Here is a 16648-nt window from a genome sequence, read left to right as displayed (position 1 = left end):
AAGGACTCAGATGGGGGAAGGAAGAGAGGGCAGGGACACACACACTCCCACATGCACACAGAAGAAAACCTTGCTAGCCCCCGTTTCATTTGCATCAGAAACGGGGCTTTTTTACTAGTATTCTATATTCTGAAAGGTCTCAGGTGCTGAGGACAGTGTGATGAGCAGGAGTAGAGTAAGAGACCAGGCTGCTACAGTTGAGCCACTAGTCAGGGAAGGCATCAAGTCACAAAGCATTGTCTTCCAACCCAAACATGGCTGACCTCCTTCAACCTTTCCAACTCTGTTCGTGCCCCTCTGAGTGCCTTTTCCTATGTGGCCAGTGCTGGGTATCGGTGGCCAAAATGTTTTGTCATATGGTGATGACCATTAGTTTTGTCATATGGTGATGACTGTTGCTGTTGACCAAAAGATTCTAAAGCTTTGGCATAACCTCCATCAATACATTCTCTATACAAAAAAAACAAAACAAAAAAAAAAAAGATCAGTTTTTGCAAATAAGCTAGGCAACCCTTTTATTTGGTTGAATCTCGCAGGTTTGTAAAATTATGCAACTACATCTCTCTCCCAATTAGCAGATTTTCCTCCCTTCTAACACCTGGGTAGATGTCCCAGGGTTGGATAAGGCACCTTCTGATGCCAGTCATCCTTGACAGACATCTGAGGATCCTGCTTTTGGTCTGGTTTTCACCCCTTATGAAAGTCTCCCATCACTTCTGCTCTTAGGGGGTAATCTATAAAGCACTATTGACATGTAGGGCCAAATTCTATAAATGGTGCCTTACAAATTGGCGCCAAAAACCCACGTGCTTAACGCAATTCTAGAAACTGTGTCTAAAGTTAGGCGTAGTTTATAGAATATGTTCACGTGCTGTTCTTACGACTGAAATTAAGGTGTATCCATTTAGGCCACCTAAAACCAAGCTTAAATACCTGTGCCTAACTTAGGCGCAGATCAGATGTATTCCACAATAATGTACATAGTTTTTTTTTTTTTTGAAACACGCACAACCCGCCCATTCCACGCCCATGCTAAGAAAGCAAATAGAATGTTAGGTATTATTAGGAAAGGCATGGAAAAGAAAAATGAGGATGTTATAATGCCTTTGTATCGCTCCATGGTGCGACTGCATCTCGAATACTGTGTGCAATTCTGGCCACCGCATCTCAAAAAAGTTATAGTGGAATTAGAAAACGTACAGAGAAGGGCTACAAAAATGATAAAGGGGGTGGGACAACTTCCCTATGAGGAAAGGCTATGCGGCTTGGAGAAAAGACGGCTGAGGGGAGATATAATTGAGGTCTATAAAATAATGAGTGGAATGGAACAAGTAGAAGTGAATCTCTTGTTTACTCTTTTCAAAAATACTAGGATTAGGGGGCACGCAGTGAAACTACAAAGTAGTAAATTTAAAACGAATCAGAGAAAATATTTCTAAATTCAATATGTAATTAAGCTCTGGAATTCATTGCCAAAGAATGTAGTAAAATAGCTTAGTGGGGTTTAAAAAACGTTTGAATAGCTTCCTAACAGAAAACTCCATAAGCCATTATTAAAATGGACTTGGATCCACTGCTTATTTCTGGGATAAGCAGCATAAAATGTATTGTACTGTTTTAAGATCTTGCCAGGTACTTGTAACCTGGATTGGCCACTGTTGGAAACAGGATGCTTGACTTGATGGACCATTGGTCTGTCCCAGTATGGCAATACTTACTTTCTTATGGCCATGCCCCCTTTTTGTCTGCACACCTTAAAATTTACACGCACCAAGTTTTGTGCGTAAATTCAAATTAAAGCCAATCAGTGCCGCTAAATGGTTGTTAGGTACCAATTATGGGCACTAATTGGCTTGTTAATCAAGTAAGTTGTGCATGCAATATGACCATGCAGCCAAATAAATGCGCACAATTTAAGGCACCATTTTTACAATTTGGGAGATAAAGGGCAATTCTGTAACTAAGCTCCCATGGTTACGTGTCCTTGTGCTTGTAAAATTAGCACTTACATGCATAACGCCCTGAAGTGCTATTCCATAACAGCAGGTATAAGTGCTGTAGCCCGTAACTGCAAGGGGTGTGTGTGCATGTGGGCAGCTGCTGGGCGAGGATTCTCAGTTATGTGTGTTTCTTATAGAATTCCTCATTTTATGGTAGAGATTGTTTTGTACAGATAAGAATCTGTAGGTGCAAAGTGTATCTTTTGGCACCCCTTTCAGGGCCAGACGCACTAAACTTAACGAGCCATTAACGAGCAAGTAGTAAACCCTGGCATGCACTAAATACTTCTCCGAGGCTTTTTCCGATGACAGTAGCACAGGGGCGTATCTGCGTGGGGCCACAGGGGCCTGGGCCTGGGCCCCCGCAGATTTTGCCCTGGACCCCCTACCACCGACCCTCTCCACCTCCCCCTCCCTCCCGGCCACCCGCCACCAACCGGTCGCCGATCTTTGCTGGCGGGGGACCCCAAGCCCCCGCCAGCCGAAGTCCTCTCTTCCGTGCAGGATGCAAGTTGCAACGCTTCCTGTTCTTCTGAGTCTGAGGTCCTGCACGTACAACGTGCAGGACGTCAGACTCAGAAGAACAGGAAGCATTGCAACTTGCAGCCTGCATGGAAGAGAGGACCTCGGCTGGCGGGGGGTTGGGGTCCCCCGCCAGCAAAGGTAAGTGACAGCAGCGGGGGAGGGTTGGCGGCAGCGGGAGGGGGTGGAGAGTGTTATTGGTGGCGAGGGGGGGGTCTGGCAGTGGCGGAGGGTCCAGAAATGGCGGGGGGGGGGAGATCGGTGGCGCCGGGGGGGGGGGCTAAAATGTGCCCCCTCCCTCTGGCTCTGGCCCCCCCCTACCGCCAGAGTCCAGATACGCCCCTGCAGTAGCAGCTAACGAAACGGAATGCAGATGATCAAATTGTGTAGAAACCCTATTGTAATGAGATGCACTAACCTTTTCCGATTTCCTTAACGCTGAAAAATCTAACGAGAGGTCCGTACCTGTCGTTGGGGCTTCACTATATATATACGTCAGACGAGAGCGGGCCAGGGAGGGAAGTCCAAAGGGAAGCGATCAGCTATTGCTTGCTGCAGCGCCTTCACACGGCGGTGAGAGGCGCTGTGAGGGCCCGGCCCGGTGGCAGACGGAGGGGGCGGGTGGAGGAGGGGAGCGGCGGCGACGACCTCAGGGGGGCGGCAGGGCCACGGGGGTGCGGAGGATGGCGGGGAGGCCGGGACTGCGGGAAGCTGTCATTTCAATGCAGAGGGGAGGGGGAGAGGCGGCGATCTCGGGGTGGGGGGGGGGGGAGCGAAGGACATCCATAAAGGACGTCCATAGGCACAGCTCGTCTTTTTTTTTTATATATATATATAGTGAAGGACGTCCATAAAGGACGTCCTTGGCATGCGCAGAGCAGCCAGCATAACGCTTGGCTGCTCTGCGCATGCTGGACTGGCCAACTGTTTAACCATGGAATAGAGAATGCAAGTGAGCTACAACAAGCAGCTCATTTGCATTCCTATTCCTTGATGCATGCCTGTTCCTTACCGATTCGCTAAGTAAATCGGTAAGGAAAGGGTTCTAACGAGTAGTGCATCTTGCGCTCAGTGACAGATTCCTAAAGTGTTGCTTTGCGTTCATGCTTAAATTCTACTTGCAACAGCAGTGCTCCAGACTAACAGACAGTTATGCAGGCAGACCTCACGCTGGGTTTTGTGAAGGATGCCTGTTTGGAAGTTGTCATTCTTGGCTGGAGAAAAGAGTCTGTTTTCTTATGCATTCCCATTGCCTGTGGGCGTAGCTGGCAGTGCATCAGCCGGCACTTATTTTTCCCACCCATTCTCAGTAAAACATCTGAAGGGTGATGATTGCCAGCTTTCACATGTGTTTCTAGTTTGTGGAGGCAGGGTATTCACTCACCCTCCACTCGCTTGCTTTAACGATAGGTCTTGGAATGAGATGGATCACATCCTAGAAATGAACCTTTTTTAGGACGTCAGCTGTTTATCCCTTTAAACAGTTTCATACATCAAATATTGTCAGCCATGTTTTAGGTCATTTAGGGACAGATATAGGAGTTCCTTAAAGAAACACTTAGCGTTTGCATGGATTCCCTGTAAGTGTGCATAGTATTAGAACAGTTCTCGTACTGTGCTGTCTTACTTATGGCAAGTCCAACCCACTTGCAAATTGTTTGTTTTTGTACTTAAGTGGATTTTTCTGAAACATTCTGTTAGGTCGGCATGAAAATTTTCCAAAGATGATGGTGCACAGATTTCGGTACAGGGTATAGTAAATTACTAAGACAAGTCAAATTCATTATACCAAGCCATGGAAGATCCTGGACGCCTGTTGACATGACGAGTTCAGGATTTTCATACACTACTCTTTTTTTTTTTTTTTCTTGTTTCTGCCAAAACAGAAGTTCTTGGTTTCCTCTCCATACCATGTAGCTTTTAATCAGTTTAGCCACATAGTGCAGGAACTGTGATGCTGGTCTTGGAGTGTCAGGTCTTGTGAACCGGCATGGGACTTCCTGCACCACACAGCTCAAATTCATTAAGAACAACACCATGCAGAGAGGGAAAAGAGAGCTTTAGTTTTCACAGCAGCAGCAGTCATTAGCATGCTCAAAGGTGAGTAATGAGGTTAGTGGTGCTTGTTTAGAGGTGTGGCGGCTTGGGGCTAGATGGGACTAGCTGAGGCATAGAATGGAGGCTGGCCAGATTCCTGGGTGGTGAAGGGTAGGTGGGCAGCTGGGGGATGGTCGAATGGCTGGGGAGGGTTAAGGGTGGCTGGCTTGATTGGAGAAGGAGATAAACTATGGATTGCTGTAATGAGACTGGTAGGGGAGAAAAGACTGGGGGCCAGGTGCACTAAACTTAACGAGCCATTAATGAGCAAGTAGTAAACCATGGCATGCACTAAATGCTTTTCCAAGCCATTTTCCGATCACGGTAGCAGCTAACAAAAACGGAATGCAGATGAGCAAATTAGTACCCCAATGTGTATAAATCGTATTGTAATGAGATGCACTACTGTTTTACGATTGCCTAACCGTGGAATATCTAACGGGAGGTCTACACCTCTCATTGGGGCAAAGGGAAAAAATGTCATCAGGGATGACCTTTTTGGACGTCCTTCACCTGTAACCCCCCCTCCGCCCCCACTCCAAAGACGTTCTTTTTGGACATCCTTCACTTATAATAATAATAATAACCCACTCCGAAAAGACGTCCTTTTTGGATGTCCTTCACTCAAAACAAGAACAACAAAAAAAGGACGTCATACTTCATAATTTTTACTCTCGCTCTTCTGTTTTTCTTCATTTGAGACATTTTTCCCTTCCTCATCCGCAGCTGAAGAGAGGGCTAATGGATGATTGTGAGCCCCCCCCCCCCCCCCCCCCCACGGCCTCTCAAACAATCACAGCGCGTTTAGCTGACACAAGTGACAGCTAAACACGCTGTGATTGGCTGAGAGAGACCTGGAGGAGGGGCATAATCCAGCACCCTTGAACAAAAGCCCATCCTGCTCGTCTGAGACGTCCTTTTTTGGTTTAGTGAAGGACGTCCATGTCTCAAAGGAAGATTTAAAACAGAAGAGCAAGAGTAAAAATTAAGAAGTACGACGTCCTTTTTTTTTTTTGCTCGTCAGAGACATCCTTTTTTTGTTTGTTTATTTAGTGAAGGACATCCTTAGCATGTGCGGAGCAGCCAGCATAATGCTTGGCTGCTCTGCGCATGCTCGACTGGCCGACTGGTTTCCGACGGAATAGAGAATGCAAGTAAGCTACAACGAGCAGCTCATTTGCATTCCCTTTCCTTGATGCATGGTCGTTCCCTACCGATTCGCTATGGAAATGGTAAGGGAACGGCTCTTCCGAGGACTTTAGTGCATCTAGCCCTGGGTGGTAACAGGTTGGTGGGATGAGGGAAAGAAAGAGAGAGAAAAATATGGATTAGGGAGCTGCTTTCTGTTTACTTCTGCCCATTCCCTGAAGTGGTGCATTAAGGGCCAATTTATTAAGCTTTCTCTTTCTTAAACATATAATAGAAAATAGTCCTAGTAAATCACACCCAAAAGGAGCTGTGTTATACCTTTGAGGAATATTCTGTCTCTCCCCCTTCCCCTTTCTTCCCGCCACCCTGCTCTTCGGCTGTGGTAGAGACAGCAGTGGTGGTGAGTAAAAGGTCTTAGACACTAGCTTCTGACTTTTGGCCTTCCTCCTACTTTGAAAGAATTTTGTCAAGGCCTGCAACATAGAATGCAGTCTCATAGCCCAAATATCTTAAATCATAATTTATTTATTTATTTAGATTTTGCTCTCACCTTTTTCAGTAGTAGCTCAAGGTGAATTACATTCAGGTACACTGGATATTTCTCAGTCCCTGGAGGGCTCACAATCTAAGTTTGTACCTGAGGCAATGGAGGGTTAAGTGACTTGCCCAAGATCACAAGGAGCAGCAGCAGGATAATGAGAAGAGAGATAGACCTGCAAGAGATGAAAAGATGGCAGAGTTCAGCGGTGGATCCCAAAAGAGGTTGTGGTATTTGTAGAATCTGGAATGCCTCGCAGAAGAAATTTTCCTTCACATGTAATTTAACCCTTTAGTGCCCAATGCTTTCATCAATCTGTTCCCATATGGCTTATTACGGGAACATTGGACACTAAAGGGTTAAATTTGAAGATGGGGGAACTGGCATGTTGGCCCAAGAAGCATAAATTCTAGAAACAGAACAGCAAGGGAAAAGTTGAGAGAGCTGTGAAGTGACAAAGGGGCTTTGAGGAGGGGATGTGCCTTTGGTGAGCAGTACTTACGTTCAGGTAGTGTGTAATGAGAAATAGCTGAGAAGTAGAAAGAGCAAAAGCATACAATCTTAAGAGAGAAAACCATTTCTATTTAATATGCTAGCAGAAAGAAAAGCAGTGGAATGGACTCAATGAAAAGGCAAATTTCAAAGGGAAGAAAATGATTCTGAGTGCAGCATTGTGAATGGATTGAAAGGGTACCATGTGGGAGATGGAGGAGGGATTTAAGAGAGATTTAGGTAGCAGTTGATAATATAAAAGCAAAGATTAGAATACGCTTTTATGGAAAAGTGAGGAAAATGCAGATCCTGATTTTTTTCTTGGGAAGAAGTGACAAAGTGGGTTAATGGAATAGACAGATATAGAAAGAGCATTTGTTAGAGACTAAGAAGAAAATGGTGCTCTCTCTGGGAGAAGATTGAGATCATACCCATCCATGAAAAGATACAGCAGAAGCAAGGAGTAGCTAGAATAGGAAAGGTCAACGATGGAGAGAGTGATATGGGGGTTAAAACTATATTTGAAGTTAAGACTAGATGGTTAGTCACCGAGAGTGTGTAGAATAAATAAACTTAAAAAAAAAAACCAAGGCAGGCCTAGAAGTGGGGTGAGGATAAATTAAGAATGAAGAGAACCCAGCAACAGTTGGTCAGAAAGGGGTAAGAAGAGAAAAAAGCAGGAAATACTTGTGGAGTCTGAGAGAATGAAGAACACTGAGGAGAAAGAAGCAAAAATAAAAAAAAATAAAGCCTGGGCATCTAAAATATAACACCTGCTGTGATACATGTGTGAATTATGAATTCTTGCCAATTTTTTTCTCTCTCTCCTGTCCAGTTCTCATTCAGTCTGGTATCTTATTCCTTGATTTTAAAATGATTGTTGTAATTAGTGTGGTTTGTTTTGTTAATTTTTTATAACTTAAAAGTAATAAAACTTTGAACTTAAAATTTGAACACCTGGAGCCCACAGCTACATCCCAGGAAAATACACTGGCGTCGGACACACAGAGGAGGAGAGAGTTTGGGGAGAAAAGGGAGGTAGAGGAAACAAATACAAGGAGTGTTTTTATTTTAGTCTTTTTTCCCCCAAAAAATCAGGATAAAAGTGAAAAAAAGAAGGTACAGGAAGCAAACTTTTTTTTTTTTTTTAAATACAAGAATTATCTTGACCAGGTATATGTAAGCCACAAGGAAAACAAAAATAATACATTCAAATTAAAACCTCCTTGTAGCGTATCCCACTAGGCAGTTGGATGGGCTGGGGGAGAAACAACCAAAGGGGGTCTTTCACTAAGTTGCGGTGGTAGAAATCACCTGGTGATAAACGTCACCACCAGCTGATTTGTACTGCAAGCTAAAAATGCTACTGCGGCTTAGTAAAAGACCCCCAAAGAAAATGATAGGATATTTATCACTTATAGCTCGTTTAAAAAAAAATATAGGCATACAAAGGGTTTAAGAATGAGCGTCACAACCCAGAAATCAGTCAGTGGATTAGTCTAAAACAGTGTTTCCCAAGTCCAGTCCTGGAGCAAAAGTTCATCAGAGTGTTGAAGACTAGTATTTTCCCAAGTCCAGTCCTGGAGTACCCCATGCCAGTCAGGTTTTCAGGGTATCCACAATGAATATGCATGAAATAGATTTGCATATAATGGAGGCAGTATATGCAAATCAAGTTCATCCATCTTCATTGTGGATATCCTGAAAACCTGACTGGCAAGGGGTACTCCAGGACCGGACTTGGGAAAATACTGGTCTTCAACACTCTGATGAACTTTTGCTACGTAGAAAATTCTTAACTTGAATATGTGTGTGTTTGTCTTGCTTCCACTGGAGCCAAACTCTGATTTTATTGTTGAACTAGTGACAAAATTAATAACCAGAATGTATCTCCAGTGACAATATTATCCCCCTGGCTGCCTGTGCTTTTTGCTGATTCTGTTCTCCATGGAACATTTTTGTTCTCCTCTTTCTGATCTACATTTGTCATGCAACACATTTGCACAGAAGTCTAAGAAGGGAAGTCATGCATAATTCTTCTTAAAACTTTCTTATTTCGTCACGTTTTTAATTTGTGTGAAGACTGGATTGGGAAGATGGGTTGAGGATCCTGCAATTTTAGAAACATAGAGGGCCTTTTACAATGATGCACTATCGTTTTTAGTACATGCTAAATGCTAGAGACACCCATATATTCCTATGGGTGTCTCTAGCGTTTAGTACATGCTTAATTTTAGCGCGCACTAAAAACACTAGCTCGTCTTTGTAAAAGGACCCCTTTAACTTTTTGTCTCTTTGAGAATGAGCTTGAACGCATGGATCCGGTCTTTATTATTTAAAAATGGCATTCTTTTCAATTTTATGTTGTTGTATTTTAATTGTTAACCACCTAGATCTGGCAAAGCTTGGCGGTATATAAAGTTTTTTTAAATAAAACTCCCCTTAAAAGCAGCAATTCTTTCCTCTGCCTTTGCTAAATCAGGAAAAATCCATATTTTGCCAAGAAACAAAACAGCCTTGTATTGGTAATCAAGCTTCAGAAACCAGTTTTGGTCATATTCCAGTGCAAAGTAAGCAGTTATGGGGTACATGTCTTAGCAATTTCCCTAGATGACTCCAATAATTCAGTTATTTTCAGGATATCTGAGGAAAATGCCCCGTCTCCTTGCACACATCCTTTCTGCTCTTAGTCTCTTTAATGGAAGGGGAAGGCAAGTAAAGGCTCTTGAAAAAAGAGTAGTTTGTGTTGGATTTGTTAAAACCTCTTTAAAATAACTGTGTACCATATGCATTGGAGCCACTGCCATTTCTCTTGGGGGAAGTTTAAAAAATGTAGATTGAATCTCTTTACATGATGGTCCAGTGTCTCTAATCTCTTATGGATCACTAGATGATCCCTAAGTATAGGTATGGTAGCTTTACATTCCTCTGTTACTAATATCTTCTTCCCCAAATCTTCTAACTTCTTGTTGTGATGAGAAATTCTTCCAGATGGCTCAACTGGGCTTTTAGTTTTAATTAGGTCCCAAATCTTGACCAAATCTCTTGTTCATTGTCATCTCCAATGATATTATGCAGATAAAATAGTCTCAAAAGTCCCCTAATGAGGGAACCCTAAGCCCAGAAAGGCAGTTGTCTACTTTCACAGTTGATTCCCCTTCGCTCAGTAAGGTCATCTCCATTGACTACTGCAAGCACCAGCAGCATCAGAGACCAACATTCATTCTGGTGTCCTGCTGATGTAATCTGAGCCTTTCCCCTGAGGTTCCCACAATAGTAGCCATCAGCAATGTATTGAACCATACCTGCAGAAAACACTGCCTCAGTTGGGGGAAATCCCTGGAAATGCTGGGGAAAGACGTTTCTCAGTTCTTAGAGAGATCTCTGCTGCCTGTGCAGTCCTGCTTTCCCCTGTTTGCTCTCCATGTTGGCCACAAGAAGCCTTTGATTTTAGGTTGGATAAGTGTTTGTGCTCCAGTCAGATCTGGGGCAGGGAAATAAAAAAAAAACACAACAGCAAAGCTTGTTGCAGCCACTGCCTCATTCCTTGTACCATCTTGATCAGTACCCCCAGGAAAAAGTGAGCAAAAATTATTATTCTTGCTTCCTAAAACTTTTCGTTGGTGCTACATTTTCAGAATGTCTGTCAACTACTACTACTACTATTTAGCATTTCTATAGCGCTACAAGGCATACGCAGCGCTGCACAAACATAGAAGAAAGACAGTCCCTGCTCAAAGAGCTTACAATCTAATAGGAGGAATGGCAAAATGGTCTTAAGATAAAACTGGAAGAGGGATTATTTGATATTCTAGTGAAGTTTGTTTCAGTAGCACGGGCAACACAGAAACTAGATTTGAAAGAATCAAGAATATACTGAGAAGAAATGGTGTAAAAAGAGATAGTCAAGGAATTTAACAAAGGTGGGGGGGGGATTTTTGTTTAAGGGGTTTTGTTTTGTTTGTTTGTTTACAGATGCTTTCTGAAGATGGAACAAATTTACCTGTAGCATGTCACAGAAGATGAGGACACATGTGATGTAAACTGGATGGTGTTGAAGGGGGGGGGGGGGGGGAAGAGAGTGTTGAAGAGGAAGGGAAGAAAGAAGGGAATGATATTTAGATACCTCAAATTCATTAATATGTCTCAAGAAGCAAATTATTTGTCAACGGATGGGAAGCTGTGTAACAAGTATGGGACTGAAAAGGAGGAGATTCAGGATTCCTTCCAAAAAAAAAAAAAAAGGTGATAGCTGTATAGAACAGCCTCCCAATGAGAGTGATGGAGGCAAAAACATTATCTGCCTTCTAATCTACCCTTCCTTTCACAGTACTGCAGACACTACTTATTGAATGGTAAGCCAAATATTACTGTTTTTGTGTTCCCCACTATTGTAAGGACTGGCCCTTTGATGATGGAGCCCCACCACCAAGCAAAATCGTTGAAGACTGGCTGAATTTGCTCAAAACTAAGTTCTGTGAAGATCCCGGCTGTTGTGTAGCAGTTCATTGTGTAGCAGGGCTTGGACGGTAGGTTTTCATGAACTTAAATAAAAACTGAAAAGCTATTGCATCTCTGAGCTCCTGGGAGCAGCCATGTTAGAGGCAGTGTCACAAACTACCTTACCCACTTTGAGGGTGATTTATGAATGGGTGCTAATAAAGAATAATATCAGTACAAAAAAAACAACCTTCACTGCATATGTGTTCAGTATTCAAACAGTTCTCAAGACCAGATATTATCACTTAATATCAGAAGGAAAAGCCTGAAATTATCACGGCAAAAAAAAATTTTTCAACCTGTTCACCATCTGTCCCAGGCTAAAAAACCTTCCATCATTTATTCTAATATATTCAAATTATAATTTTTATATGGTTTTTTATAAAAAGGCTTATTACAAGCTACTTAGCCGTTGAGCAGTTTGGGTGTCCGTTATAGAATAGTGTGTAATGCCAATTCCCATGCCCAACTGTGGGCGCAAGGACTTGCGTCTGTTGAGACCAGGTGTAAATACTGGCGCGCATGTTGGGCGCACATCCCCAATCCTGTATAATAATTTGCACCTCCAACGTTCCACGTCTGGATGCCTGGGTTCGTAACATCCATTCCCACTCATTATCCCGCCCTCGCGTCAAAACGTAATGACGTCAGAGGGCGGAACAGTGAGAGGGAAGGGAACGCTGGAGGCGAGCTGACGTCAGAAGGGATGTTATGAATGGAACAGAAGCCAGCGCCAGCCAGCCAGAGAACGTTCAGGTACAAATCGAGTGGGGAGGAGAGAATCGCGAGACATCAAGGGAGGAAGGAAGGAGAGGGCAGGGCAGAGGAGAATTGATGGATGGGATGGGAGGACAGTAGACAAGAGAATCGCGGGACACGGGTGGGAGGGCAGGGAAGAGGAGAATCGCTGGACATGGAGGGGAGGGCAGGGAAGAATCGCTGGACATGGAGGGGAGGGCAGGGAAGAATCGCTGGACATGGAGGGGAGGGCAGGGGAGAGAGGAAAAAAAAGCTTACAGGACAACCTACCTAGGGGCCGTTTCATTGTTGAGGAAACGGGCATGGTTCCACTAGTATTCTATAATATTGTGCCCAAATATTTGGAATGCTTTGACCCACCCATGCTCCTCCCATGGCTGCACCCCCCTTTTCAATTGCTCACTGTGGGATTTGGGCACCCAGTGTTACAGAATAACATGCAGTTCTTAATTGGCGCCGGTTAACTTCAATAATTGATAGCATCCAACTATTGCTCATTAGTAGCTCATTAGCCAGTTAAGCTCCGCGTGCGTGCATCTCTGGATCACACCTGAATTTGGGTGACCTTTATAGAATCCAGGAGATGGTGGACACTTTAAAAGTTTGTGCTATTTGCACTTGGTGTTTAACTGTTTCCCGCTATTTTGCACCATAATGCATGTGAGAAAATGCATGTACTGTCAGGAAAAAGTACACATTCTTTTTAATTTAATTTTTTCCCCCTTTAACTCGCACATGTACAAATGATGCAGATTCTGCAGTGATGTGCTGACTTCTAATCGCTGTATTTTAAATAAAAGCCCAGTCACCATGTTCACCTAATATAACAATTATATAGACTCATCATTACCTAGGGCAGTGATGGCGAACCTTTCAGAGACCGAGTGCCCAAACAGCAACCCAAAATCTAATTATTTATCGCAAAGTGCCAACAGGGCAGTTTAACCTGAATAACAGCAACGTGGGTTTTAAACTGGTTCTAGCCAGTTTAGAACGCAAGTAGTAAACCGGGGACATGCACAAAAGGGCATTTTCCTGTCACAGTAGCAGCCAATGAAAATGGTATGCAAATGAGCAAATTAGTATTAAAATACTAATCCGATGCGATGCACTACCGTTTTCTGAGGAAGTCACTGTGGAAAACCTAATGGGAGGTCTGCACCTCCCGTTAGGTTTTTCTCGTTGGGGCTGCTGCCCTCCCGCTCGCCCTCCCTCCCAGCACCAGGCCTCAGGCCTCCCTCCCTCCCAGCACCAGGCATCCCAGCACCAGACATCCCTCCCAGCACCAGGCAGGCCCTCCGAGCACCAGGCAGGCAGGCTCCCTCCGAGCACAAGGCTGCCTGCCCTCCCTCCCAGCACAAGGCCACCTGCCTGCCTGCCCACCCGCCCTCCCTCCCTCCGAGCACCAGGGCCCCCCTCCGAAATTTAAAAGACATACCTGGTCAGGGTTAAGGCGGCGTCGGCAGCGGCAGTGAAAAGCGTGCTGGCTCGGCGCGCTTTCAGCCTTCCCTTCTGTCTCTCAAGCTCTGGTCCCGCCCTCATTTCCTGTTTCCGCAAGGGCGGGACCAAAGCTTGAGAGAGAGAAGGGAAGGCTGAAGGCGTGCCGAGCCAACGCTTTTCACTGCCGCTGCCAACACCGCCTTAACCCCTGAGCAGGTATGACTTTTATTCGGAGGGGGGCTAGAACTGGCTGAGGCGACGGCGCGCGTGCCAACAGAGAGGGCTCTGCGTGCCATAGGTTCGCCATCACTGACCTAAGGGATATTCACTACAGTAAGAAAACAGCACCCAACCCAAGTTCTTATTCGGCTGGTACTTTCCCAAGTGAAATGTATTATTTATTATACAGATAACAAAATATAATACTCAGTGGAAATAGCAAGCAAACACACACAGTAAATACCATTAGATTACACAAAGGAGATAGATAGATAGATAGATAGATAGATAGATAGATAGATAGATAGATAGATAGATAGATAGATAGATAGATAGATAGATAGATATGTCTCTGTGAGGATTGTACCCAGTAGAAATCTGTAAGTATGTATAAATATCTCAGTGACAGAGCAGAGAATATACCCGAGTACTACAACTTAATATATCAGGTTATATAACCATGCCCCTAGACTCTAGACCAGCCTTTGGCAAAAGAAATAAAAATCTATCTTCCCCAAACTGTAGAAATGAACACAACAGTAAATTATCCCCCTTAGATATGCTGCAGGCTTATCCCAGGCAGGGGCAGAGTTGTTCACAGCTCTAGCGAGCTTATTAGGATGGAGGTGACCATTATCCTTCAGCAGCCTAGGCACTGGGTCCATAGCTAATAATTAGCCCTGATTATTAGCTTTCTTCCTGAACAAGCTGCTACAGGGAGGCCCAAGCTCTGGCACTGAGAGGGGAGAGTGCCTCTTTAGAGCTATCAGAAAACTGACTGCTCTCTATTGTGCCAAGTGAATTCTTTCTGGAGCTTTCAGGAATCCTGACTGCTCTCTTACTATCCCAAATACAATCTGCTTTCTTTTTCTTCCAAAGGTACTGAGCAGAACTTCCATAGTGCACAGGTGACTCTTCTGGCCAAATCCGAACACTCATTCTTGCTGTCAGAATGATGGAATCCAGGCCTTAATGAACAAATAAGTCCAGTGTTGATTCAGACACTCCCTCTGGGGCATATCGTCTTGTGCTAACAATGTTGTTGGTCATCAAGACTGCCCATGCCTGATAGAGAAACAAGAAATGTCCAAGCAGCTATCTTACTGTTGTTCACACAGATGATTCAGGTTTAGACCTGTATATGGATGTAGGCCTCAGTTGCACACTGGATGACACACAACTGGCATGCCTCTACAATTCCATTAGCAAACTTTACAATCTCTGATCCCACCTCTTCCACATTTATCTCCCCAAGCTCCCCTCCCCCCCAATAAACCAGCTTCTAACAAAGAGCTCTAGAAGGCCTTGTTTCTTATGGCCTTCTAGATTCTAAAGACTCGCACCCCCTCCCCAAACATTAGCATCAAATTAAAACATCTTCTACAATTCAACATCAACACTACTTGATGTGTCCAAAATTAAACGTCTCCCTTTTTTGCGTCTGAGGGAGCCTCTGGCATCGTGTAACTAGCAAACGGAGTTGATTCCTCCATTTCCAGTTGGTTGCTCCAATGAAGTCCATGATTGCAGGATATATTTCCTCGCAACCAAGCACATTTTGCAAAACAAGAGTCCTCCCTCTATCATTCCCTGTAAAAGCCCCTGACTTGTCTAATAATATTTGCAGGACCTATAATGGACAATCGTACAAAATTGCTGAATCACAGAACAGCCCCCAAATGAGTGATATATAGTTTTCTCCTCCCTCTGACAAATATTGCACACTCTTATCAACAAATGACATTCATTTGAAATGACTACCCATCCCTATTTCTTAAGTAGAAATTGAGTATCTTCTCTGCCTATGTTATGTTAATGAGCTACACAGGACGACTGGCCATCAAGCTTCGACACTAATACTTTTTTGGTCTGGTAATTGGACACTATACGATTTCAATCTCAGACTTTACCATCCTTTGGCTATTCCGCTGCTCTTAAGCTCTGGCGCCAGTCTGTTGAATGGCAAATTTTCTAGAGGAATAATTGTTAAAGGGTGCCATCGGGAAGGAAGCCATTAGGTGTTCTGAACTGTTTACCTTGAAAAGTTTCCATTCACACATTCGGCAAATGGGGAGAGGCAATGGAATGTTTTCCATGGAAATTCCCTGAGTGAAAGCGGAAGAGAACCTCCTATCATAGGATAAGTCTTCTCTTTTCCTGCTCAGTGTGATTTTGGAAGACAACATGAGCTGGAAAATAGATTGAGCCCCCAGCCTGTGTGTTAGTTTCTGTGATTCATCTAGAAAAGAATGTAGCTATGCCTGCTGACTAGGGAAATTGTGTTGGGTGGGGATGAGGGAGGATATTTTATATATTCAATAAGGGGAAAAATGCCTGGATCCAGTTTGGTTCTTCTGGGCCTCTAGCTCAGCCGGAACCAAGAGGAAACTGTTGGGATAAAAATATATTTTAAAATGTACATGTCAGAATTCAGTTGGCAGCAGTCAGCGTTTCTTTATATGATGACCGCGGTGGGCTAAATTAGACCCAGATATTCAATCCTGGACGATGCCTGGACATTGGTTTTGAATATCCAGGTCATCAGTGGACCCGGATGGTATTCGGGTGGTGGCTGATATTCATAGCTAACTAGGCAAAGACAGGATTGCTTTTTATGCCATCTTATCTGCCCAGGCACTGAGGAAAACTCTACCCAGACAGCAACTCCGAGTATTGCTAGTGCCTGCATATCTTCTGATGCTGACCCAGCACTGCCTGTGTTGTGGTTCAGCAGTCAGTAGTACTACCTGGTTAAGTGCCACTGAATATTGCCCGATGGCAAACTCGGCATGATCTGTTAAACTGTGTTAACTTCATGAATGATCTTTCAGATGTTATGTACTTAGTTAGTAAACAGTCTCCATTGAGAATAACAGAGCTTGCGTTTATATGAGGCAGGTTAACTCACATTAATGAGCATTAATATGTTAAA

At 43.9% G+C, this 16648-nt stretch overlaps 1 protein-coding gene across 2 annotated transcripts in view; it reads left to right on the top strand.

The window, feature by feature from the left end:
* Positions 1-16648, top strand: part of PTP4A3 (protein tyrosine phosphatase 4A3) — a 172572-nt gene that overhangs the window by 139138 nt on the left and 16786 nt on the right. For both annotated transcript variants that reach the window (XM_030219666.1, XM_030219658.1), the window contains one exon: positions 11197-11327. In XM_030219666.1, coding sequence (XP_030075526.1) covers positions 11197-11327 — 131 coding nt within the window. The remainder of the gene's footprint in view (positions 1-11196; positions 11328-16648) is intronic.

This window comes from Microcaecilia unicolor, chromosome 1, assembly GCF_901765095.1.
Source record: "Microcaecilia unicolor chromosome 1, aMicUni1.1, whole genome shotgun sequence".
In the NCBI taxonomy this organism is placed as follows: domain Eukaryota; kingdom Metazoa; phylum Chordata; class Amphibia; order Gymnophiona; family Siphonopidae; genus Microcaecilia; species Microcaecilia unicolor.
This window is presented reverse-complemented; position numbering and strand designations above follow the sequence as displayed.